The sequence below is a fragment of the Pezoporus wallicus genome, unplaced genomic scaffold (assembly GCF_028554395.1).
Source record: "Pezoporus wallicus isolate ANWC-B61680 ecotype Strahan unplaced genomic scaffold, APGP_CSIRO_Pwel_v1 contig_11009, whole genome shotgun sequence".
Lineage (NCBI taxonomy): Eukaryota > Metazoa > Chordata > Aves > Psittaciformes > Psittacidae > Pezoporus > Pezoporus wallicus.
The window spans coordinates 100,964-127,205 of record NW_026637281.1 but is presented as its reverse complement, the minus strand read 5'-3'; the positions used below and the strand labels follow the sequence as shown (position 1 = coordinate 127,205).

General features: G+C 48.8%; 1 protein-coding gene across 10 annotated transcripts in view; it reads left to right on the top strand.

The window, feature by feature from the left end:
* Positions 1-26,242, top strand: part of OTOF (otoferlin) — a 97,939-nt gene that overhangs the window by 54,851 nt on the left and 16,846 nt on the right. For 6 of the 10 annotated variants that reach the window (XM_057404650.1, XM_057404649.1, XM_057404647.1 and 3 more), the window contains exons 6-27: positions 2,147-2,220; positions 4,707-4,827; positions 5,112-5,166; positions 7,428-7,559; positions 8,005-8,067; positions 8,948-9,032; positions 10,347-10,506; positions 11,733-11,919; positions 12,259-12,445; positions 13,121-13,344; positions 14,852-14,963; positions 15,187-15,370; positions 18,202-18,322; positions 18,980-19,080; positions 19,524-19,614; positions 20,473-20,589; positions 22,923-23,075; positions 23,544-23,733; positions 24,137-24,261; positions 24,740-24,874; positions 25,350-25,511; positions 26,117-26,236. In XM_057404650.1, the coding sequence (XP_057260633.1) occupies positions 2,147-2,220; positions 4,707-4,827; positions 5,112-5,166; positions 7,428-7,559; positions 8,005-8,067; positions 8,948-9,032; positions 10,347-10,506; positions 11,733-11,919; positions 12,259-12,445; positions 13,121-13,344; positions 14,852-14,963; positions 15,187-15,370; positions 18,202-18,322; positions 18,980-19,080; positions 19,524-19,614; positions 20,473-20,589; positions 22,923-23,075; positions 23,544-23,733; positions 24,137-24,261; positions 24,740-24,874; positions 25,350-25,511; positions 26,117-26,236 (2,899 nt within the window). The remainder of the gene's footprint in view (positions 1-2,146; positions 2,221-4,706; positions 4,828-5,111; positions 5,167-7,427; positions 7,560-8,004; positions 8,068-8,947; positions 9,033-10,346; positions 10,507-11,732; positions 11,920-12,258; positions 12,446-13,120; positions 13,345-14,851; positions 14,964-15,186; positions 15,371-18,201; positions 18,323-18,979; positions 19,081-19,523; positions 19,615-20,472; positions 20,590-22,922; positions 23,076-23,543; positions 23,734-24,136; positions 24,262-24,739; positions 24,875-25,349; positions 25,512-26,116; positions 26,237-26,242) is intronic. The other 4 variants (XM_057404652.1, XM_057404648.1, XM_057404646.1 and 1 more) reach the window with 1 other exon arrangement.

Here is a 26,242-nt window from a genome sequence, read left to right as displayed (position 1 = left end):
GGGAATGTAATGTAACCAGCCCTGGAGGTGCATTGTCTTACAGAGGGGCTGTGTGTCTGCTGGAAGGAAATTCGGTGGTGGGGAGCGGTCTCAGAGCAGAGTTTCACAGCCTGCGCTATTGTTACAGCATTTACTCATATAGAAAAATGAGTTTGCAAGTAGCTTAGAAGTGTTACTTCCCCTCTAGCGCCTCGAGACAGATGTTCCCTGGCAGGATAACAAATATGGAAACATAGCTCTCATCTTTCCTCCTCTATCCATTGAGCAACTGCCCTTTCACTGAGGATCCCATGGATTAATCACAGCTATGAGAGACTGCCTTGCGGCCTAAGCATTGCATTAATCCCAATTAAACCTCAGCTATAAGCAGTTCCTGTATCTTATGCTGGCCTTCTTCTCCGATTGAATTCCCCCTCCTTTGGTGAATACATTATTCTCCTATTCTCCTCAGTTTTCTTCTCATTTGCTCTGACTCTGCCAGCAGCCTGCATTCTTCCAGTTGTGATCTAAGACAACACATGCCTCAGGCTGGCTGCAATGCCAGGACTTCTTTGCTTTTCAAGAGATATAAAAAACAGTACAACTTCACCCTTTGGCCTCAGCCAGCTGTGATCAAAGCAGATACTGGGGGGTCCCACAGTTTCAATGCTGACACCTGGATTATGGGCAGCGCATACCAGTTCTGCTGCAACCAGGGATGGTGCTGAGCCCTGGCAGCAGCTTGGAGGTGAGGTCCAGGCTGGAGGAAAGGTTCCCTCTTGCTTCCAAGCTGTCCCAAGAACATCTCCATCAAACCTGCAAAGGTTCTGCAAAGAGCAACGTTTTCAGGCAGTGGGAATTTTCCAATTAAAAAAGTTTCCCTTTCAGCTTTTCCACCTTCTGCTTTTGGGGCAGTCACAGGCCATTGCCTTCAAGCCTCTCACCAGCTGTTTGCTCTGTACTGTTGCTATTTGCTCTTTACTATTAAAACAAGGCAATTGCATGGTCTGACTTGTTCTTCTCGCTGGTTTCAGTTTTACTGATGCTGTGGAGATTTTCTTCCTACTGACGTTTTCAGCTGAATCCTCAAGCTAAAAATCCTCATTACCTCCAGACTCCATTAACTCTCACCAGGGTAACTCAGAACCTTCTAGCTCTTTGCAACAGCAGCATGGACTTACCCTCAGATAACAAGGAACTGTCTCCTGAAAATACCTGCAAGGCTCTTACTGTCTTTAACAATCTCTGCCCGTTTGCTAGATCTGCATTGGAGATCACCCAGATTGCAGTGCAGAAATCCTGTTATTTACTGAATCCTCTATTTGTGTGTATTTGCTGTATGTGTATGGAACAAATGCCAAGTAACGTTGGAGCCCAGACTGTCAATGGCCTTGTGGTTGCATAGGCTGATTTCTGGGCTGGAGTAGCAGTCCAAGCCCCACTAAAACATTTGGAGCTACAAGTTGTACTTCTTAAACTTACTTTGAAATGACGGGTATTTTTAGACAGCAACTGGCAAGCAATTTGCACACAATGATTTTATCAGCCAATCCAGCCCAAACTGCCCCGAGTGAACTTGACCCTCCCCTAGAATCAGAAGGGGAGCTAAGACTGACCTGGCGCTGGTGTTTAACGTGCTGAAAGGGGAAAAATCATGTTGCTGCAGTGGGCTGCTGGAAATGCCTAGGATCTGCACAGGTTTGCTGCTGATCTAGATAAAGAGGTTATTGATTTCTCACAGCAAGGTGGTTGAATGGTTTAATTTTTAGCAAATGGTTTTAGGTAATTGCCCAGGGAAGCAATAGCAAGCTGGGAGAGATGAGAAGTCTGTGCACAGCAGGGGCCAGCAGCAGAGACAGGAGGAATGGGTTGCAGGGAAGAGTTTGTTCAGTGCTAACACTGTGCTCCTGCCTCGTGTTTTATCCCAGCTTGAGGTATTCCCTGAGAAAAACAAATGAGACCCAAGACTCAAGGCAGTGCATTTAGCTGCAAACTTGACTCTGCCCTGGGGCATGTTTGCAGCAGCCCTTGCTTAGTCTTTCAAGTTATTATTTCCTCACTTGCTTTTGAGCTGTGAAAGGCTCCTCATGTTCCCATCCCTGACTCCTAATAAACAGCAAGAAAAAATACAGTAATTGAAGAGTGTTCTTTCCTTCTCTTCTACCAGAGCCGGGAAAGGAGTTTTTTCAGCCATGAAGCTTGGCAAGACACGTCCATCAAAGGATGACCATCGGAAACAAGGTACGTTGTTTCTGGGAGGAGGTTGTTCCCTGCTCCAGTGCTGCTTTTTGGCTGTCCTCCACATCCCAGTAAGGCACCTGAGAGATCATAGAATCACAGAAGGGCTGGGATTGGAAGGGGCCTTAAAGCTTATCCAGTTCCACCCCCCTGCCACAGGCAGGGACACCTTCCACTAGAGCAGGTTGCTCCAAGCCTCGTCCAACCTGGTGGTGAACACTGCCAGGAATGGGGCATCTACCAGCAGATCTGGGAAACCTGTGCCAGTGCCTCATTACCCTCATCATAAATTATTTCTTCCTTATATCTAAGCTGAATCTGCCCTCTTTTAGTTTAAAACCATCATCCCTTGTCCTATAACCACAGGCCCTGCTAAAAAGTCTGTCCCGAAAGTGAATGACATCAGGCATAGCCAGTTGGTAACTCAGGGATTAGGCAGGGAGCAGTAAGTGCTCAGAAGGACAGATGGAGAGATGGTCTCCATGAGCAAATGGCAAGTAGGAACTGATGGAAAGAGTTTCCTGCTGAAGGCTTGGCCAGTTATCACCCACCTTGTGATATCACAACCGTGGCAACCCTGGGACTCATACAGGCAGCTTCTGGCTGTATTCAAGGGGTGATTTGCAGATACAGTGATGCAAAGCAGGATTTAGCCCTTGCTCCTTGCTGGGTATACAGTGCAACAGCACCATGGGAAGAAGTACTCAGTTGTTTGTGGCCAGGGCTCGGCACAGCATTGGTGCTGAAACCGGATGCCTTTCTGGAAACACACAAGGGGATCAGCAATTGGAAATTCATTGTTGTTTCCATTCAGACCAAAGGATTGGGTTTCAGTGGCAAAGAAACAGGGGAATGTGTGTTTGCAGCAAGGACAAACTGTTGCTTTAGACAGTGTTTCTGGGTGAACTCCACTGTTTTTCAGCCTGGTTTGAGGACAGAAAAAGGGAATTTGGCCTGGGACACCAATGAAGGTGGAGGCATTGGCATCGAAACCTGGGTGGCCTCCCTCTCTCTCCAGTGCCTGGGTATTCATCTCGTGGTTAAAGCTCCATGCAAGACCATGGGGAAAACAGCTGGAATGAGAAGGCAGGGAGAGACAGTGTGCATGGACAGGTAGTAAAGTGCCTGCACAGATCAGGACTTACTTGGGATCAGGGAACAGTTGCAGCACAGCTGCTGTACTCCATGGTGTGGTCAGCGCTGCACAACTCTGGGACTCCTTCTTCCACCTTCCCTAGGTACCTCTGGCATTTTCTCATCTTACTAGGGCTTTGCTCTCTTCACACCACCCTCTTCTCTCAGCCTTGAAACTGTATTGGTTGTGATTCCTACCATTGGTCTGGCCAGCTAGTGTTGAGGTGGGGTGGATGTTTTGCAACCACTACTTATTGGCCAAGCCAGCATCCCTCTTCTGCCATGGGCTGCTTTCCTCCCATACAGAGCCTGTTCTGCTCAGGTCAGACTCACTAGACCACTGAAAACCAACCTGGGAGGGTGCTACTACATCTGCCCACATGCACCTGGTAGGATTGAACCTGCTGAGGTGCTTCTCAGCTGGTGGGGCTCTGACTCAATCTCAAGAACTCCAGTTGAGTTGAGGACACCCTTTCCTCACCCAACCTGCAGCACTGTGTCTCTCCAACCTGATGGAAAGCTTTTCTTAACACCCACCCTAGATCTCCCTGGCTTCAACTGAGGCCCATGTTGCTGTAGAAAGACAGGCCAGACTATGCTGAAAAAAAATGATTTCTGGTCTGCTGGAGCAAGCTACGACCTTGCATTAGTTAGTAAAGAGACGGGAGCAGCATCTGTGCTGTAGGAGTGGATTTGGTGATACCCTGCTGTAGAAAACCAGTGACCTAGCAGCTATACTGGTGCTTCTGGCCCCAGAGATAAAAAGAAATCATTGCTGCTTTGTGATCATTTCTTGACCAGAGCAAAGGTAGGATGGGCAGGCACAACGCGCACATGGACTGCACACAAGAAAGTTCCATCAACTTCTTCCAACAGAAATGCAGACCAGTGGACAAAGAGACTGTGTCTCAAAGGTGCTGGGATCTGGTGTCTTGACTTTCCCTGCAGCAGTTTTTCATCTTGGGAAATGACCCCTTTCTCCTGTTTTTCAGACCTCTCTTCCCCAAAGCCAAACAGTTGGCTGCCTTTGCAACCACTCTTCTGGTATGTAGAACCGCAACACTTGCCCAAATGCTCTTTTCACCCCTTGAAGTCTGAGGTGTTTGTAGTTTACATTTTCTTTCTGCCTCCGCAAACCTGTATAGAGGCACACTGCCCATGGAATAATGTGTCACAGGAGGTAAGCCTCATTTTAAATCCCTTTTTAGAGCAGGTTGTCTGTGACCTGACACGGTGACCATTGTTCTTTCTATTATCAGTTGAGGTTGATAGAATGTATTGGTTATCGTTCTCTTCCCTTTAATTATTCACTGAGTGGAAACAGTAAGAGACATTCTTTTGTCTCCTTTATGCAGATGAACCTGCCATTTTGGAAGCAGAAGACCTGGACCGAAAAGCCCTGCTACAGGGACTGGAGCCAGACACCATCTCCTTGGCTTCTGTTACAGCTGTCACCACCAATGTCTCAAATAAGAGGTGAGGTCCGGATGTGAGCTTGTGCAAGCCAGGAGGTGGGGTCACAAACATGTGTCCCCTGAGATGGGTATGTTGGAAATCACATTGCCCCATGCAACCGTTTGGAAATACCTGACCTGCTACAAAGGGCACCAATGTTCAGTGATGTTTCACAGCCCCAAGGTTCATGTCCCTCAGGTTCAAAGAGGGCAGGAGATTCAGTGAGGTGGCCCTGCAAATGCTACATCACAGCTTGCAGCAAGTCCATCTTGGTTTCACTGAGGGTTTCTTCTGCCCCTCCAAAGGTCCAAGCCTGACATCAAAATGGAGCCGAGTGCTGGGAGGCCAATGGATTACCAGGTAGGTGACAATGTTGTGCCTCCAACCTTGGCTTACAAGGGTCACAACACAGGAGGTGATGGGGGGTGTTTTGCAGGGAAGTAGTTTGTGCTGAGTTTCAACATTGAGCTCACAAAGCACAAGAACTGGCAATGGTCAAGGTTGTTCAGCCTGGAGAAGACAGGGCTCCATAGAGACGTTAGAGCAGCTCCCAGTGCCTAAAGGAGCCAACGAGAAAGCTGGAGAGGGGCTTTTGGCAAGGGCCTGTAGGGACAGGACAAGGGGGAATGGCTTTAACCTGACAGAGGGGAGATTGAGATGAGATCTTAGGCAGAAGTTCTTCCCTGTGAGGGTGGTGAGGCCCTGGCACAGGTTGCCCAGAGAAGCTGTGGCTGCCCCATCCCGGGCAGTGTTCAAGGCCAGGTTGGATGGGGCTTGGAGCAACCTGGTCTAGTGGAAGGTGTCCCTGTCCGTGGCAGGGGTTTGGAACTGGATGAGCTTGAAGATCCCGTCCGTCCCAAACCATTCTGTGATTCTACGATAAAGTCAAGATTAATTAATTAAGTGGTTTTGCTTTCAATCATGTGGAGCCCAGAAATTCCATGTTAATCTGTGATTGAAACAGGCTGTGTCCAGCACATTTCTCTTACTTCCCAAGACCTTTCTGTATGCTGCTTAGCATTCAAGATCAGTGAGCCCTGGCTGGCAGTTTCTTGCTTAGTGGATTTCCTCAAATAGGCTGGTATGTGACTGCTGTTGTCCTGTGCAGTTCCTGCCACTGTATCTAGAATTAGAAGAACCAGATGTTTAGTTTCCCAAGTCTCAGATGATCCTTGCTGCTCCCTTTTATGATACTAATTGGTGCCAGTGTGATTCATAAATTCTTCTTCTCCTTTTCACCAAGTCATGCTGATCCAGCAGCTATTTAGCTTTATGTGCACACCTCTCAGCACAGCAACACGTTCCTGGGGACATCTGGGAACACTGCAAGTAATGATTTTTTGTTAGAGATTTATTGCAGATCATTTGCAGCATCCACTGCAGACCAAATGTAGAGGCTTACAGGGAGCGATCATGCTTGGTACAGGAGGGGGAAACAGAAAGAACATCATAGAGAGGAGGGGAAGGTGCAAAACAAATTTCAGCCAAGAGGCAGAAGGAACACGAGGTTGTTATCTGGTCACTGTAAACAGGAAGACCACAAGGTTGGCGTTATGAGGAATGGCTAATGTCTGGCATGTAACAGGATCTGCAGCTCTAAGCTGGTTCATGAGCAAGGCATGTGCCTGGCTCACTTCTCTATGTCTGCTTTCCTTTGACAACCGGATTTTGTGGAACATCTGAGAATTAAGAGGAAAGGACGTTGTCTCTCACACCCTATCTGAGCATCTTTTAAAGAAATCTGATTGAAAGTCAAGCCTCTTAATATGTTACCAAAATGAAATTTCCCCAAATTTACCCATAGAGATAATAGAAAAAAGGCAGCTGGAAACTGAAAAGATTTGTTACCTGCATGGAATTACACCTTATGTTTTTAATTAAAGTTAGGAAATTTCGTAGTAGCATAGAATCACAGAATAGTTTGTGTTGGAAGGGACCTTAAAGCTCATATAGTTCCAACCCCCTGTCATGGGTAGGGACACCTTCATTAGATGTTGCAAGAAAGGAATTTAGATATTAGCTAAGTACCTACTATTAATTTAATGTCACAAGGTGGATTGAATTGTGAATGACAGATTTCTGCATTGTAAATGTATGCAAATGCTTCACCTGGGTGATTCTGTTGAAGTTTATTCTTCATATACCACATAGAGGAGTACTTCATTTAAATATAATGGCACATGTCTTTTCATGTATGTAGGAGGGTTGGGCCAGGAAACAGTGGGGAATACTGCACAAAGAATAAATAACAGAATATTTCAGTTGGAGGGGGCCTACAGTGTCTTCTAGCAGAAGTAAGTGAAGCCAGTGGGGTCTCACCAGCCAAGGTCCACTCTCACAGTTTAGCTAAACTATATGACTTTGCACCTTGTGTGAAGCCACCCATGTTCTGGGGATGAAGCAACAGGGATGCTCAGGATCTCCTGCATCCCACAGTCTCTTGCAGCTTGCCTGGGCTTTGTCCAAGCAGCCTGATGTCTTTGGTGTGACCAGTAGACACCAGAGTTTCCAGTGTTGCAATGCAAATCCCTTAAAAATGAGAGATGAGGAGAGGGGGGTGAAGGCAGGGAGCGGCATGTGATGCTCTCAGGAGGTAAAGGTACACGAATCCCACTCCACAGGTCAGCATCACCATCATCGAGGCCCGGCAGCTTGTTGGGCTCAACATGGACCCCATGGTCTGTGTGGAGGTTGGAGAGGAAAAGAAATACACGTCCATGAAGGAGTCAACCAATTGCCCTTACTACAATGAGGTGGGTCTGTCATCTGGTGATGCTCATGCCTGCCCCTTTCTCAGGGTCTACATTGCCATGATTATTAAATGCTACTTCTCATCACTTGGGTTTTCTTTTTGTCCTCTGTCATTTCTTGTTGGAATAAGATGAAATGCCAAACAACGCAGAAAGAGAAATGATGCTTTTGCCCTCTGGTATTTTGCAAAAATGTTAACAAGTGCACACTCCCTTGTTCTGTGCTAGTTTTTCTACGAAGTTACTGCTTCCTTCTAGCTCCTCAGGCTGCAGAGGCTGTCAGTGTTGGGGCTCATGCAGATGAATCTCTGCTGTGGCATGTACTGCATAATGCTTCTCCAGGCAGTCACAGCTTCCCTGGCTGCAGCATGCACTGTAATACTGCCTTTCAATCCCAAAGGAACCTGCCCCGGCTGTCCTGCTGTCATAACTGCTCTTTCCCTTTCAGTACTTCGTCTTCGATTTCCACGTCCCACCAGATGTCATGTTCGACAAGATCATCAAGCTGTCCGTAAGTGAGCATGGTTGTGTTGTCCTTTTCATGGGGCTTTGGAAGGAACCAGCCCATTCTGCATATGCACTGGGGATGGATTTACAGTGATGATTTAATGTGAGACCCCCAGTGGGAGTTGAAGTGTTCGGTCCTACGAGCCTCACCTCTTCTTGCAGACCCCCAGTCCCTCTTTCAGTTGCTGACCTCCATTGCTGAGCCCACATGGCTGTACTCCTGCATTTGCCATCTTCCTCTGTGGATGATCTCTGGTATTTCAGAGCTAGGCAGCAGTAAACTCATCATGGGATGTATTTAGGCTTGGGGAGAAGAAAGACCTTCCTGAGCCTGCCAGAGTATTTCCTAGGGCATGATACAGGCAGAGCTATTGTGGAAATTGGGTACTGTAGATGCTGAGGGAAAAGCGGAGGCTGCAAGCCCCCCCAACAGCCAGAGAGGAGGGTGATGAACATGATTTGCAGATTCACTGACCAAAGCACACTAATTAGCAGTATCCATATCAATCCCAGGCACAGAGTGGCTGTATGAATTCTCCCACAAAGGGAATTAGAACATAGATTTTGAGCATCCTAAAGACTCATCCTCCAGATAAATGTCCCAGTGTTTGTTGCCATAGTGGCTGGAAAATTTCATTATTTATTTTTTGCCTTTTTTTTTTTTTTTTTTGGTATTCAATACAAGTATGTATTTCCAGTATCACTAAGCAAGAGCTGTCAACCCCACCAGGCCATTTAGTGTCCTTATGCAAGACAAGGTCCTGCAGGGACAAAGGAAGATGCATCAGCTCCCTTCCCATATGACACTGAACACCTCTGGGAAGAGCCTTATGGCTCACAGTGCATGGGAAAAGTCTGATTTGTTTTCCCATCTTGATTTCCAGGTGATCCACTCAAAAAACCTTTTGCGCAGTGGTACCTTGGTAGGCTCCTTCAAGATGGATGTTGGAACTGTTTATACCCAACCTGGTATGTAAATGCTGTTTACAGCTTGCCCTGTGTTGTCCTGCACCATTGAATGAATGTCTTTGCCAAGTAGCCAGGCAGGTGCTAGCTCCCTTGTGTGATGCTCATCTAACTTAATGTTAGTACCTTAGACATAAGCACATCACCTGGGCTCCCTCTAGGGTCAGGAAAAAGCACTCGACGCCTCCAGAGGAGGCTGGATATCCCAGACAGAAATAAGGTGTTACAGGCAGAGGCTGTGATGCCCTCTGCATGTGCTGGTCCCTATCCACTGACCTTCTGAGGAACGAAGCCCAAAGAAACTTGCTTAGGCAAGATACCAGTCTTCCAGATAGCTGAAGATCATGGACTGGATCTTGCCCTCTGTGTCTGGCATAAACCAAGAAAGGAAGATGTCTGGTGTGCAATGGAGAAGAGGTTGATTAGAGCTGCTGTCATGTTGCTTGCCGTGCAAGGGCCTGGTGCTTGAAGCATGACGGAGGCCAAGACACAACGCCCCTTCAGAAAATACACCTCCAAAATCACTGCTATGTTTTTTGGTTTTTACCTCGGTTCTATATCACACCTACTGCAACATTCTGCTTCTGTAAATAAGCCTGAGAGCTAAGATGTGAATGAAGCCTCCAGAGTCCTGAGGGGCTTGGGTCAGCAGATGATGAGGGGGACCTTAAGGTTGCTTCTGGTCTGATTCCTTGCTCTGCAGAAGGATGATGTCTTTCTAACATTTAAAAAGCACCGGAGACCTTATAGGCATAGAAACATAGAATCATTTAGGTTGGTAAATACCTTAAAGATCATCAAGTCCAGTCGTTAGCCTAACAATTAACAAACTACCAAGTCCACTACTAAAACATGTCCCTAAGCACCATGTCTACATGCCTTTTAAATACCTACATCCAGGGATGGTAAATTCCAGCGATGGAGAGTCCACCACCACACCACACACACACACACACACACCACCACCCCACCCCCCCAGACAGTTTATCTCACTACTTCTGTCTTCAACATGAAACCCATCTTCCTGCCCAGGGAGGCTGTGAATGCTCCATCCCTGGCGGTGTTGAAGGCCAGGATGGACAGTGCCTTGGGTGACATGGTTTAGTGTGAGTGTCCCTGCCCATGGAGGGGGGGTTGGAACTTGATGATCTTAAGGTCCTTTTCAACCCTAACTATTTTATGATTCCTAATGAATTTCTCAGGGTTTCTGTCTCAATTCCTCACATCTGAAGCTCCTACTTAAGGGAAGGATATTTCCTGTCCTTACAGTAATTGCTGTCTCATTTGATAAATAACTGTCTTGTTCTCTGCTTCCAGAGCACCAGTTCTACCACAAATGGGCCATTCTTTCTGACCCTGAGGATCTCACCGCTGGGCTGAAAGGTTACCTGAAGTGTGACATTGCTGTGGTAGGGAAAGGGGACAACATCAAGACACCACACAAAGCCAATGAGACGGAGGAAGATGATATTGAAGGGTAAGGATCCCCACAGCCAGCTTCACATAGACTTTTGTGGAATGACTTTTCACATCTCTTTACCTTGGATTGTTAAAGGAGCACATCAGGCCAGCATCCTCTCTAGTACACCTACCCTGTACAGTTAAACAAGAGGGACCAGTAAGCTGCTTTTCAGAGAGTGAGAAAACACATGGCAGATTACTGGTGCAAATCCAGATGATACCAAGTACAGACCAGTTACTTCTGACAGGTCAGACCATCTGCTGGTTGTTGAGCTCACCACCAGCCTGTCAACCAACGCGGTGTTCCCAGTGTTTACCTAATGCTCCTGTTGGTGATGGGACAGGATGGGGTCTCATAACCCGCTGACAGGGCAGAGCAGGGGGGTCTGGATGAGGTTTCCCAGGCTGCATGGATGGGCAGGGCTTTTTGACTCCCCAAAGAATCCGAAAGGTCACAGAAGAAAAATCATGAGAATTTAAAACTTATTTCCATCCCGCAAATATTTCAGACTAATCAAGTATTTCCAAGTGCAGCCACAGGTTTTCAAGCCTACCTGTCAGTCTCTCGCCACATAGTTAGAAACCCAGACTAGTGGCAAAATACCAGCTCAGCTCTGTGGACTTGCCAGGGTGCAGGTAGCTCGAGGGACCACGTAAACTATTTTGGGCCATCATTCCATGCTGTAGTGGTGATATTATCCTGTTTTTCCCAGCAATTCCTCTAGAAATCGTTTTGTTCACATCATCCCCTATTGCTCTCATTTCTTCCCCCCAAAAAGAGCCACATATATGAGGAAAACCAATTTGATGGAGTTCTGTGTTCTTCCCCAAAATAATCACGCCAGCTCCCCCTGCACACTGATAAAGAAAGCAGGCTCTTCTAACATCCCATTCATCTGGCCTGCTTTAGACGTCCAAATTAGGCTCAGTTTAACTGTCCTCTAGACTCCACTGACAATAATTATTGTATCCCTTCAATGGAATGCACATTGTCCCAGGGGCACCTCAAGAATACTCATGAAGGGGTTCATTTTGATCATGAAGTCACCGTTCCTCATCCCAAAACAGAAGGCTGAGCAGAAACAGGACAGCAATAAAATGTGTGGTTGCAGAAATGGTCATCTTTGCACTCCCATAGAGCCTGTGCTCACAAAATGGGACATCTTCTCCCTCATTAGCAAGCCTCCTGACAAACCTGCCAGCCCCAGCAGCTGTTTCCAACCCTATCTGTTGGTGTTACAGGAACCTACTCCTCCCAGATGGTGTCCCTCCAGAGAGGCAGTGGGCTCGTTTCTACATCAAGATCTATCGAGCAGAGGGACTGCCCCGTATGAACACCAGCATCATGGCCAATGTGAAGAAGGCTCTCATTGGGGAGAACAAGGATTTGGTAGACCCCTATGTGCAGGTGGTTTTTGCAGGGCAGAAGGTGAGCAAGCTGCATGTGGTACCAGGGTGACCCTGGAAGGTAACATGAGCAGGACCAGCCATTGTACAGGAGGCCAGAGATTATCTCAGTTGTCCTAGCTCGTAGATGCTGTGATGCATGGTAAAGCCACCTTGTTTGCTATGTTTCCCCTCTCTTGTTCAGACCATGATTGGTTTGCAGCACTCTCCAGTTGAGGAAAGGAGCTCATTACCTTGGAGAAGAGAGTCCCAAGGCAGAATGTGTGTTTCAGTGGTCATTAGCAAAGGAGCAGTTCAGATTGTGGTGGATGGCTTGGGAGCTCAAACCCCTCTCTAACATCTATCTCCTCCCACTTGGCAGGGGAAGACATCCGTACAAAAAAGTAGCTATGAGCCCCTCTGGAATGAGCAAATCATCTTCACAGAAATGTTCCCTCCGTTGTGCAAACGGATAAAGATCCAGATCCGAGACTCAGATAAAGTCAATGACGTGGCCATTGGTACTCATTTCATTGATCTGCGGAAGATCTCTAATGAAGGAGACAAAGGTAAAGCTAAGGTGGGGAGCAGATTGAGCTACCTTCTTCAGGGTAGAGAGTCATCCCTTCTGCAGAGTTAGCAAAATAGCCTAAGCTTCTTTCCCACTCCTTGAGATAGCTGCTTCTTGGTTTCCAGCCAGAGAGACCTTGATTCATTGCAGTGGTCTTCTGAGGTCACTGGGCATACACACTTTGAAAACCAAGCCCTGTCACAAGTCTCCAGTCCAATAGCTGAAAACAGGCACCCAAGAACAATTTGATCTTCCAAAATATTCATTGCCATGAATGGGTGAGTATGTGACAGGCTCCCCCATTCACACACACATGAACACACCAGCGCATATAGGACCAAAATGAAACCAAAGAAGCTCTAGAAAAGGATTTAATGGCATGTTCTTTTTTTCTTGACTCTCACATTGGGTAACTTGCCCAATGGGAGACTCATTTCTGTCAGCCTCTGTCTTTGGGCTGGTGTACTGCACAGCACCCATCACTGCAAAACTGTCACCATGTGTGATTGCAAGCATGCACCTCCATGCACACATGTGCATATTCCAGCCTGAATCACCATGCACAGACCAGAGAAGTGATGCCAGTCCATGAGTAAGCTTGTACCTGAGGCAAAGACATTCCACCCTTCTCACATTCCCCCCCCTCCCTACGTGCACGCTTGGTCTGCTGCAGGCTTCCTGCCCACCTTTGGTCCTGCATGGGTGAACATGTATGGTTCCACTCGAAACTACACCCTGATGGATGAGCATCAAGAGCTGAATGAGGGTCTGGGCGAAGGCGTCTCCTTCCGGGCCAGGCTTTTGATGAGTCTTGCTGTGGAGATCTTGGACACCACCAACCCAGAGATCAACAGCTCCACTGAGGTGCAAGTTGAGCAGGCCACATCAGTTGCTGACGTAAGTCACCCCTAACCCTACAGCTCCCAGTGGTGAGTCTTATGTCTCAGTCTTCTTGGGTTTTTATCCTTGGTCTCACTAACCAAAGATTTCATTTAGTGTTTTCCTCAGCACAATGAAATAAAATCTTGCAAGGATTTCAGATTTTATCATTCACATGTTCACCTCTCTCAGGAGTGCTGGTTAGAAGGGATATCCAAGTGAAGGAGGATGCTAAGCATCATAGAGATCTTTTTCCAGCTGGCAGTTAGACAACTCAAAGAGAGCAATCTCCTAATGACAGCTGTCTCACTCCTATCCTGAAGATAGGTTTCAAACAGAAGCCAAGAATCTAATCTACTTTCCAAGCCTTTCTGGCAAGGTAGAAGTCATCAGGGAAATCAAAGGGTTGTTTCCTAATAAGAGAAGCCCCACAGCTTTAGCCCTGATATGTGGAGCCCGTAAGGCTGCTGTCTGTGCTCTGCATAAACAGCCAGATCTAGGCTCGTCCTACCCCGGGGATGATACATATGTCAACCCATATGAGCCCAGGGTGTGAAGTAGAAACGGAAAAATCTGATGGCAGTGCATCCTCTGAAAGCTCCCCTTCAGAAGTAAAGTGGCCTTAATTAAGCTCCAGGGAAACGAAGCCACCTGGAAACAAAGCCCTTCCAGTTCTGAAAAAGCATCCAGGCAAATCACAGAATCCTAGAATTCCATCTTGGAAGGGACCTCAAGGATCATCTGGTCCAACATTTCTAGGCAAAGCATGACCTAGCCTGGATATCCCAGCACCCTGTGCAGCTGAACCTTAACAATGCCCAGCACTGGGGAGTCATCACTTCCCTGGGAGAGTATCCCCTGGTTCTTCACACTGTGAAAATTTTTCCTCGTGTCCAGCCAGAGTCTCCCCAGCAGTAACTTGTGCCGATCACCCCTTGTCTTTTCCACATGACCACTATTAAAAAGGGAGTCTCCATCTTTGTAGCCACGCTTTAAACACTGGAACATGGGGATAAGGTCTCCCCTGAGCCTTATCTTCTCCAGTCTGAGCAAGCCAGGCTCCCTCAGCCTTTCCTCACATGGCTGCTCAGTGCTTGGATCATCTTTGTGGCCTTCTCTGGACCTTCTCCAGCCCATCCACATCTTTTTTGTACAGCAGGGACCAAAACTGAACACAGTGTTCCAGGATGCACTGAGTGGTGCACTGTGGCTTGGTTAATTCAATTGTGAGTGAACTCAGTCTTGTATTCCTGAATGTCCCTTGGCCACTCTCTCTCATGCAGGGGGTGACTGATCTCAACACATTTAAAAGTTAGGCTAAAGTCTTTTAATTAAACTCTCCCTGCAATTACCCTAGAGATGGTTCACGCTGGGAGAGAGAAAACCCTCATGGTTCCCTTGAAAGCCCAAATGGTGGCACCTTGCCTTCACAGAGCCCATGAGGGTGCTCAGAGGCGATGCACCCCTCTGTCCAAGGGGACCTGCATCCAGCTGACATCAACCCTGATCCCCATGATTTCTCCAGCAGAACTGCACTGGGAAGATGGAGGAGTTCTTTCTCTTTGGAGCCTTCCTGGAAGCTACCATGATCGACAGGAAGATTGGTGACAAACCCATCAACTTTGAAGTCACAATAGGTTGGTTGTTTTTCTGGGAGGGTGCTTTTGAAGCAAGCCTGGTGGGGAATGCAGGATCCACGGTTGAGATCAGGGTTTCTTCCCCATTTTAATACCAACACATGCTAGACAAGCAGGGTGCTCAGTTTAGAAAACACCCTGTCCCCAACCTGAATTAAAGCTGTGAGACTGAGCCTGACTGGAGTTACGGTCCTGTGAGTTAATTTCACATTTCTTTCTTGAGGTAACTATGGGAACCAGATGGATGGCATGAGCAAACCCATCCTACGGAGGAAGAAAGAGGGCGGGGATGGGAATGAGGAGGAGTCTGAGCTGCTCCAGAATTCAAGTGAGGATGAAGGTGATGAGGATGGAGAGATGGTCTCTGTTTCTTCATCTCAACCCATGAAGCCTCTGGTCACAGACAGGTAAGCATGCCCACCTGGCTACTGAAGTGCTGCTGTGCAGAGATGTGTCTCTCAAATCAGACATGGTCAGCAGGTGTTGGAGCTCCCACCTAGATTCATTCAGCTAACAGACATGGGAGCAGCATGGGGACCAGATCTCCATGCCCTGTAATGGGAGATTAGATACCACATGTAGATACCTTGCCTTAGATACTACAGTCTGCCAGCTGAACCCCCATCCCATTCTCTACAGTTCTGAGCATTCCTGTGGATTCTCTGATGTCCAATAAGGGCTGAAGTCAGCTCCCAAGCTACCCTACAAAGGACATCCTTCATCCACCTGGCCAGACGTGCACCCAAAACTCAAGGCTATCAATACCTTCAGTGCTCTTCACCTATGGCAAATAGGGACAACATTAACCACTGGATTCAAAAAATCATTGGTGGGAAATGAAAAAACAATATCAGTTTCACTTCTGTACATACAAGTTTCATACATACAGTATACATACAAGTTTCATACATACAGGAAACCAGTCTATAAATGGATCCTTCCTTAGGATCATTCCACATCAGGGAGGAGAGGTCTGGGTTTTGCATCTGTGCTCTCTCCAGCTGCCTGACATATAAAATAGAATTATGGAATGGTTTAAATTGGAAGGAACTTTTTATAGTTCATACAGTTCCACACAGCACTACCCCCCTGCCACGGGCAGGGTCACCTTCCACTAGACCAGGTTGCTCCAAGCCTCATCCAACTTGACCCTGAACACTGCCAGGGATGGGGCAGCCACAGCTTCTCTGGGCAACCTGTGCCAGTGCCTCACCACCCTCACAGGGAAGAACTTCTGCCTCAGATCTCATCTCAATCTCCCCTCTGTCAGTTTAAAGCCATTCCCCCTTATCCTGTCCCTACAGGCCCTTGTCAAAAGCCCCTCTCCAGCTTTCTTCTTGGCCCCTTTAGGCACTGGAAGCTGCTCTAAGGTCTCCACAGACCCTTCTCCAGGCTGAACATTAAAACATCATAAGTACCATGCAAAGAAAAGGAAAGGTCCATCTAGAGACAAGGCATAGATTTCAGAAGTGAGGCTTATTTGTCCTGAAACAAGGTATATTTCTTTGTCACTTGAGATCCTAAAAGCTAGACAAGGTCTAGCGGACATGCAGAGCAAGGGGGATTCAAAAAGTGCTGGAAAAAAGATCTTTAGAACGTGTTAGGCAAGAGATTGGGGTAAAAGACTTAAAATCCTCTCACTCTCCCCTGTTTGCAGCATCTCTTTTTTGGTCAGTCCGCCTGTCCTGTTTACTGTCCTTTACAGCTGCTTTCTGGTGTTTAAAAGAGCCAGAACTGGCAAAACAGGTCGTACCCTGGGTCTGTTGATGCACAGCTGGTTGTCAGGAGACAAATCACTTCTGTTTTCTCTTCTTCACCTATAGAATTACGGCTAGTTTTTGGTCTGCTTTAGGAGTTACTTTGTGATGGGCAGGTTGTAGTCACCCTAAAATACAGGCAAGATCCAGACAGTGTGATGCTGGTGGGTGCTTTCCACCCCAAGCAGTTGGATCAGAATGCCCCAAACTGAACAGGATCAACACGTCTTGGGATGGCTGGGCTGGGCTTCAGTCACAACCTGGATTTGTATACAAAGGACTAGTACTAAGGAAAGCTAATTGGATTAACCTGATGTGATGTTCTTCAAGTGGATTTTAACTGTATTATACCAGTGGATAGATGTTAATAGAACTGCCTGATTTAATTCAATTGGGAAATGAAACAAACCCCACTGAACTGAAGATATTTGCACTCCAGATGAAAGTCTATCTGGGGTTCCCTGACTTGTTTACCAGCTCCTTATCAAGGTGAATGTCAAACAAGGATGAGAAGCATGGATGGTTTGGGAGCCTGTCACTGTGCTCTGACTCTCATGCTGTTTACTCAGGGTGCTGGGGACCTCATGACCAACTGTGGGGCTCTGCTGACATCTTCTGGCTGGTAAAACCCTGATGGCTTAGGAAGGTTGAGCTGAAGCTGTGTTTTAACTAAGGGTGATCCCAGGTGCAGCAGGATCTGCAGTGGCTGGACTAGATGGGTCCTAGCTCCTGGACAGTGCTCCGGCATCTAAGAAGATGAACCTGCTCTTCAGCCTCATCCTTCCTTTAACTGTACCATGACTATTACCTCTCCATCCCACCAGCAGGTGGAATCACAGAATCACATAATGGTTTGGGCTGGAAGGGACCTTAACGCTCATCCAGTCCCAGCCCCCTGCCATGGACAGGGACACCTTCCACTAGACCAGGTTGCTCCAAGCCCTGTCCAACCTGGCCTTGAACACTGCGAGAGATGGGGCAGCCACAGCTTCTCTGGGCAACCTGGGCCAGGGCCTCAGCACCTTCACAGGGAAGAACTTCTGCCTAAGATCTCATCTCAATCTCCCCTCTGTCAGGTTAAAGCCATTCCCCCTTGTCCTGTCCCTACAGGCCCTTGTCAAAAGCCCCTCTCTAGTTTCTTGTCAGCCCCTTTAGGCACTGGAAGCTGCTCTAAGGTCTCCCTGGAGCCTCCTCTTCTCCAGGCTGAACAAGCCCAGCTCTCTCAGCCTGTCTCCATCGCAGAGGTGCTCCAGCCCTTCGGGTATCCCGGGGCACTGCACCCGTCCACCCTGGGTCTCACATTGGGAAGGGTGTAGGAGAGATGGAGCCTCTGTTCTTCAGGGTGTAATTCACCCCAGCTCCCTCTCTCTCACACCTACCTCCCATCATGGCATTGTCTCCCTGGAAGAGGTCTGGGACAGGGGCTGTTCCTGGCCAGGAGCATTACCACCATGGAACATCACTTCTGCTTCCTCTTGCAGGAACTACTTCCACCTCCCGTACTTTGAGAAAAAGCCTTGCATCTATATCAAGAGCTGGTGGCAGGACCAGCGCCGCAGACTGTATAATGCCAACATCATGGACAAGATTGCAGACAAGCTGGTCAGTACATGCTGGGATGTGAGGAAAGGAGATGGCTTGGGACATGGGGCTGGTATGAGGCACTTCCAGGCTCCCTGTGCATCTCTGCAGCATGTCACAAAGCAGGGACACACAGTGCAAGGACCCACAAGCAGACTTGTGCCAGAAAGGGGAAAGTATCACAGATCTAAATACTCCATAAAGTGAATATCCAAATCCTAGGGGCTTATCTGTGGATCAGACCCATGTGTCCCCACTGAAGGGAGCTGGGGCAGGGAGGCTTTGTCCCTATGGACTGTGAGGGTGAACCACTTGTGTGGCAGGATGAAGACTCCTTAATAGTCTCAGCTAATTCCCAAGGAGCCTTTCTGACAGCTCCACATCTTCAGGGTCACAGCAGGATCTGCAAAGAGAGAGCCTGGCAGGTCCAGCCAAAGCAGTGTGGAGTTTGTCCAACTGGTCACATGGAGGGCAGTGGAGCCATTCCCATGAATCAGAGCCAGGTCCCTGCAGCCAAATATGTGCCAGACCTGAGCCCGGAGGCTGGCAGTTCTGGGGTAGCACCAGATGTTTCCCACTGGCACATCCCACAGGCCTATTCTATGTGTGGTTGGACCTCAGTGGGGACCTTGCTCACTGTCCCACCACCCCTCACTGCTCCCACCATTGATGCTGCAGGAGGAAGGGCTGAACGACGTGCAGGAAATGATCAAGACAGAGAAGCCGCATCCGGAGCGCCGGCTTCGAGGGGTCCTGGAGGAGCTGAGCAGTGGGTGCTTGTGAGTAGAAGATGGGCAGAGGTGGCACACTGCATATCACTGCTTCCTGCAGGGCTATGGGCAAGGTTGTGAGATTAAACTCACCTAGCCTTAGCCTCTGGATGATGGGCAAGTACTTCATTGCATTGGCACAATGCCACATCCTCTGCCTACTGACTTGGAGATGGGTGAGGTGGTGCTTAGATCTGCACCTCAATGACCCCAAACCAGCCATGAAAGCCTCAGTCTTGTGGTCTCCACAGACTGGTACCCAGTGGACACTTACATGCATGACACTCAGCATTGGGTGCAAATATGCCACAATTGCATTGCGGGCTGCAGAGAAATAGGGCATTTCCCTCCAGTGACATGCCCTGCTGCTGGCAGAGACCCATCAAGCCACAGCTCCTTGCAGAGAGCACACAGGCTCCCACAGGATTCATGATGCCCACCTTTCCCACCAGGCACTTCGTGACGTTGGCTGACAAGGACCAGCACCACTCCTCACGCACGAGGCTGGACCGGGAAAGGCTCAAGTCCTGCATGCGGGAGCTGGTGAGTGGGAGTCAGCCAGGCAGGGAGGAGGATTCATGAGCAGGGTCTGGACCTTGTCAATGCAGTGGGGAGCTCTGGTCCATAGGCATGCTGATTTCCAGTGCCTCTGGATTGAGAGTTTGAGGTTTATTTCTGAATAGAGGAGCCCAAGACCACTTGGGTGCTGCAGAGGTCCTAGCTGGCACTTGGGTCTATGCTGCTGCCTCCCTCCACCACACTCTGCTTTGCCTTGGAAAGAACTATGGGAACACAGGGTGGGAGCTACACTGCTGTAAAACAGCTGAGGAAGGAGGAATTTAGAGGGGACTTACTCCAAGGATAGATAACACCTAGGTGTTTGGGCCTGGTAACCCAGCTCCTTGCAAAGCATTTAGATGTGCAAAAGAGATGTACAAAGAGCAGGGAAGCTTATTCAGCTGGCACAGACAAAGACACTGCCTTCAGCAGCCAGCTGTATCCTGCAGAGTGATGAATTTAACACGTGAAAACCTCCATGTCCCTTTTCCTGAATGGTCAAGTGCAGATTTATAGCAGGGTAAGCAGAAGGGGAGACACTATCCTTGATAGTCCAGGCTTGAAGCACCCCGAAATGCCCTAAGCACTGGTGACACCTTCCTGCCCTCTGCGTCTTCTCCTATAGCAGATGTCCCTGCACTGTTAGGGGACCTCCCTGCATCATGCCAAGGTTAACAAGCAGGTGTCAGAAGTGCCATCACCAGGATGTATGTGGTGGGGTTAAAGAATCTGCCTCCTCACCACCCCTTCCCAAAAGCTGGGGACATGCCTGGTGCTTCTCCCTTCTCTGTGCTCCCTTCTGCTCTTTCTCACATGAAGCCTTGGGCTTCCCTTTAATTGCAGGAGAACATGGGGCAGCAAGCCACGACTCTGAGGTCACAAGTGAAGAAGAACACCATGAAAGACAAGCTGAAATTGGTGCAAAACTTCCTGCAGAAACTCCGGTTCTTGGCAGACGAGGTGAGTCCCTCCACATACAGAGATCAGCTGAGTACGCACATGGTGATAGCAGCCTGGGATGGATGGAGACCTGTCTGCAAACCCTATGGGCAGGAGAGGTCCCCGGTAGCACAGGTCTTATGTAAGGAGCCACTTCAAGTCTACACCCTGCCCCATGCCTCCTGTGCACTGCTGGGTTGGAACAAGTTAGTGCTAAACCAAGTTAAAAGCCCTTCCTCCCAGCCAGGAAACAGAGCTGGGGCCTTTCGCATTTCTGGCAGCCTGAGCCGTGGGGAAGCCATGAAGTTCACTGGGGGATTGGTCATCAGAAGGTGGCACATATCAACCCAGCATTAAGAGCAGCAGCAGGGAGCTGCTTCTGACCCTGGCTGGGTAGGGAGTTGCTCTTCAAAGGGCTGTGAGATAACACCCTGTCCTCTCACAGAGCTCAAACCCTCCGATTTTTGTTGCTGCAGCATACTCTTGCTTCACTCCAGCTCACAGGTAAGAGATAATAGCCCAGTATATTAGAGGTGCTCACAGCATTTCCAAAAAGATGCTGTTACCTGCAAAATATATTTTCTTCCTTCAGAAAAAAATACACCATTCCTTTGCTATTTTTAGGGATGCTGTATCTGCAAAATATTTTTTCCTTCCTTCAGAAAAATACACCTTTCCTCTGCTATTTTTACAGTTTAGGATTGGGTCAGTCACTGAGAGGATACCAGCCCTCATGGCAGATGCAGCTGTTGCACCTTCTGCTCTTAATTCCCATGGCAGGCTCCCAGCCTCGACTACATATCCTTTGTTACAGCAAGGACTTCCTTGACCTTGGCTCATCACAGCAGAACATAAACTAGATTATAAGGTGTGATGGGACCTGTCCAGACGGGGAATCTGTCATAGAATCACGGAACAGTTTGGATTGGAAGGGACCTTAAAGCTCACCCAGTTCCAACCACCTGCCAGGGACACCTTCCACTAGACCAGGTTGCTCCAAGTCCTGTCCAACCTGGCCTTGAACCCTGCCAGGGATGGGGCAGCCACAGCTTCTCTGGGCAACCTGTGCCAGGGCCTCACAGGGAACAACTTCTTCCTAAAATCTCATCTCAATCTCCCCTCTGTCAGGTTAAAGCCATTCCCCCTTGTCCTGTCCCTACAGGCCCTTGTCAAAAGCCCCTCTCCAGCTTTCTTGTCAGCCTCTTCAGCTACTGGAAGGCTGCTATAAAATCTCCCCGGAGCCTTCTTTTCTCCAGGCTGAACAAGCCCAGCTCTCTCAGCCTGTCTCTATAGCAGAGGTGCTCCAGCCCTTGGAGCATCTTCGTGGCCTCCTCTGGACTCACTCCAACAGCTCCACATTTTTCTTATGTTTGGGCCCCAGAGCTGGATGCAGGACTGCAGGGGGGGACTCATGAGAGTGGAGCAGAGGGGGAGAATCCCCTCCCTCGACCTGCTGGTCATGCTGCTGGTGATCAGCTCCATTTGATTTTGCCTCTTTTCCTCTAGTTCATGCTTGTGAAACACTTGGTAACGGTAAGGGGCTCTCTGAGGAGCTGTGCTTGGTTTTAATTTTCCTTTTTGGCTGCATGTGCAGAACGTGTCCATCTAGCAAGTGCTGTCCCAGTTCCTGCCCCTGCACGGCACGGGCCTGTGGGGAGGGGATTCTCCTCTGGAATTGCAGAGCCTTTCCCAGAGAGGCTCTGGTATCTGGACTTTACGTGAAGAGATTTTAGTAGTTTAACATTTTAGCGTTAAAATGATGTAGTGTGTGCAGTACATTGAGCTAAAAGGAGTTTAAAGCAGACTTCCCATGCAGACTTCTTACATAATAGTGTGTTTTATAAATTCTTTTTAATCTTACTGGGTATAAAATGACCTTGTAGATTTAGGAGGGAAGTTTGTGATTGCAGCTGCTTATTTTAGAATGTCTAAATATAAACAGATTTTTTGGAAAGCATCAGAAAATATCAGTGGTGTTTCTCTGGTTGGAGTTGAAAATCAGAACTCTGGCCCTACAGTTCCCATGTCCACTGAATGAAGAAAGGAGAAAATTCTTTAGTCTTCTAATCCAGAATGTTGTGGGTTTTTTTTTTTTCAACTAGAACAAGTATAAATCCCAGTTTCTTTCCTGCTTGGCTTCACCCTGCTGAGCTTAGCTGAGCAACTTTTCTAAAGCAGACAAGCTTCTGCAATGGGAGACTCAAAACCATTTCAGTGTCCCTAATGTGGCAATAGGTACACCCATCTCCTGTGGCATCTCTTGAATTTGCCTTCAGAAGGTCTCCAGACACACTGATGCCTCACTGCTCAGAAAGAGCTGAGACACTGACAGAACTCTTTGCTGCTCTTCACAGCCCCAGCACACTATTCCTGACGTCTTCATCTGGATGATGAGCAACAACAAACGCATTGCCTACGCCCGTGTCCCTTCCAAGGATATCCTCTACTCCATTGTGGATGAGGAGATGGGCAAGGACTGCGCCAAAGTGAAGACCATCTTCCTCAAGGTGATAATCTGTCTTTCCCAGGGGAACTGCAGCCAAGAGGAGGGAGGTGGAGGAAGGAAACACTGGGAGGATGGGAGATGAAGATGAGGGAGCAGTGTATCCAGTTTTGTATACAAGACAAAACAGACCCCTACTCTACTGGTAGGGGTGGAAGTCTGATGCTAAGAAGTATCAACCACTGGTCTTACCCACCAGTAAGTGAGAAATGTTTGGAGGGGGAGAGGTGTTTGATCCAGCTGCCACAAAAGAAGATGCTGGCTTAGAAAGAGGATACCAGCATGGTGGGAAGAAAATAATGCATGAGGCAAGGTAGCATCATGATCTAAAATGATGAGGGCTGGGTCCCTGTTTCGAAGGGACAGTGGTAAAAGCAATGCACCAGAAGAAACTGAATGCTGCAGAAAGTGGTCTGTCCATCTCTAAAACCTTCCCTATATCCATGCAAACTCTTCTGTCCTTTGTGCCCAGCTACCTGGGAAGAGGGGATTTGGACCTGCTGGGTGGACAGTTCAGGCCAAGATGGAGATATACTTGTGGCTGGGCCTCAACAAACAGCGCAAAGACTTCTTGAGTGGCCTGCCCTGTGGATTTGAGGAGAAGAAGACTGCCAGAGGCCAAAACCTGCCGTCCTTCCCACCCATCAGCCTCCTTTACACCAGTAAGAACTTCCTTCCTGTATTGGTTATTGGTCTGGAGACAGGATATGGAGAGGGCCAGAGGGAGCCTGGCTAGACACTCCTTAGACCTAGGGCTCCCAGGAGCTAAGGGGGAAATCATTCCAGTTGTCCCAGTCTGAGGTCTCCCGTTGCCCCCATGGGAAGCTGGGGTGTGGGAATCATGCACCCTCTTCCCTACCCTGTTCATAGCTGTCATCCTGTACATGCCAAGCAGGATGCTGAGGAAGTCCCCGTGCCCATTCAGGACTCATGTTTTGAGGCTATACCCTTCATCAGTGCTGGCTCTGAGCAAAAAGCAAGCCCCTGAGACCTTGCTCTGCAGGTTGAGCCCCACAGCTGGGCTCCAGCACTGCATATCAAGCTGTCTTACCTTCTCTTTTGCAGAGAAGCAGGTTTTCCAGCTGCGAGCCCACATGTACCAAGCCCGGAGTTTATTTGCAGCTGACAGCAGTGGCCTTTCAGACCCCTTTGCAAGAGTCTTCTTCATCTCCCAGAGCCAATGCACCGAGGTAAACACCATCTCCTGACCTGGAGAGCTGGGCTTTGGTGTTGCATGTTCCATCAGCTCTTCATCCTGCTCCCCTGCCACAGGTCTCATGACTGCCAGTAAATCAAGGATTAGGCTTGTCTCACGACAACGACATGTCCTCCCACTTCAGCGCACAGCTCTCCCACATCCTGGGGCAGGGGGATTCACTTGTCTGGTTAGGAGAAACTGGAGCATGTTGAAGTGTTTTTTGTGTCTTCCCTCCCAGGGCTGAGGGCTGCCAAACTTTAGCAGGCCTGGTGGACATTGGCACTGATTCACGTCTGCTTGCCTGCTGTTGGGATTTTTCCCTTGGGAGATACCCCATACCTAACTAGTCTAAAACAACCATGCAGCAGCCTGTTAGCGCTGCTGGGCAACTCAAACCAGCGCTCAGTCTGCTGCCTTTGCATGGGGCCTTAGACCCTGCCTGGAGCAATAATTCTGTCTTATTTTTCCAGGTTCTCAATGAGACCCTTTGCCCGACCTGGGACCAGCTGCTGGTCTTCGACAATGTGGAGCTGTATGGAGAAGCTCACGAGATGCGGGATGACCCTCCCATAATTGTCATTGAAATCTATGACCAGGACACAGTGGTAAGAGGAATCGTAACAAAGGAAAATGCTTATGGGTTTAGGTGATTCAGAGGCAAGCCAGGTAGTGCAGAGGGTGTGAGAAGCAGCTTTTCTCCTGACCCTTGGAAGATGTTTCCCCCCCAGATCTCCCATGGCACAAGCAGCCTCTGCTGATTAGATCTCAGATTCAGTGCAATGACATCTTATTTTCGGAGTGTGAAGCAAGAGCTTTTGCGAGGGTGGGGGCAAGGAGACATTGCAAGAGTCTTTTCCTTTAGAAAAGTGGCTCAGCCCTGGCCTCCATGCTGAGCCTCAGCCACCTCCTCCACCTTGTTTGAAGAAGCCAGGAGCGAAAGCAGTCACCGAGCTTTGGTGTCCCAGGTGCAGTGGGCTGGTCCTGTCCTGACCACGATGGGGAGAGCTGTGGGGCTAACTGGAGAGACCTCATGGTCATGACTTAGGTCAGCAAACCCCAGTGCTCTCTCCACCTCCACAGGGCAAAGCTGACTTCATGGGCCGCACCTTTGCCAAGCCGGTGGTGAAGATGTCAGATGAGCAGTACTGCCCCCCACGCTTCCCCCCGCAGCTGGAGTACTACCAGATCTACCGGGGCAACTCCACTGCGGGCGACCTGCTGGCTGCCTTTGAGCTGCTCCAGGTACCTGCTGCCAAGGCCACGCCACACCAAGGGAGGGAAAGGATGGGGTGGAGGGTTGCAAGGGAACAGGGCTTTAACCCATCCATGTATATCTTAGTTGCTGCAAAGAGCAATGAGTTCATACATCCTAGAAAAGCCAAAAGGGTTTAGCACAGCAACTAACCCAGTGAGAGGGGAATGGCTCATACAGGATATTTGATCTGCCCTGGGTTTGGAAACAGGACCTGAAACCTGCTCTGGGCTAAGCTCTCGGACCATTTCTGCATCGGTTTGCACCCAGCCCAGCCAGATGCAATTCCTTGCAGGAAGAAAAGGAACAGCCCTGGGGCTCGGATATGTTGGTGGGCTAAGTTTGCTTTGCTGCTGGGTCTGTCCTGTGAGGAAGCACAGCACTGCCCAGCACCTTCCACTCACATATATACTTTTTCCCAAAGTCCCTGGACTGTGGGGTCAGCTGAATGCTCAGCAACCTTTTGCTGCTTTTGAACCCTCTGAGACAGGACAGACCCAATGCACGAGACCAGGGACTGCCAAAAAAGCAGCTTCCAGGCAGCTGAGCACCAGCTCAAAGGAACAAATCCTAATCCATGCTGCTTCTCTTCCAGATTGGCCCTGGGGGCAAGTCAGACCTGCCCCCGATTGACGGCCCCACGGACATGGACCGGGGCCCCATCCTGCCAGTGCCACTGGGGATTCGGCCAGTGCTGAGTAAATACAGAGTGGAGGTAATT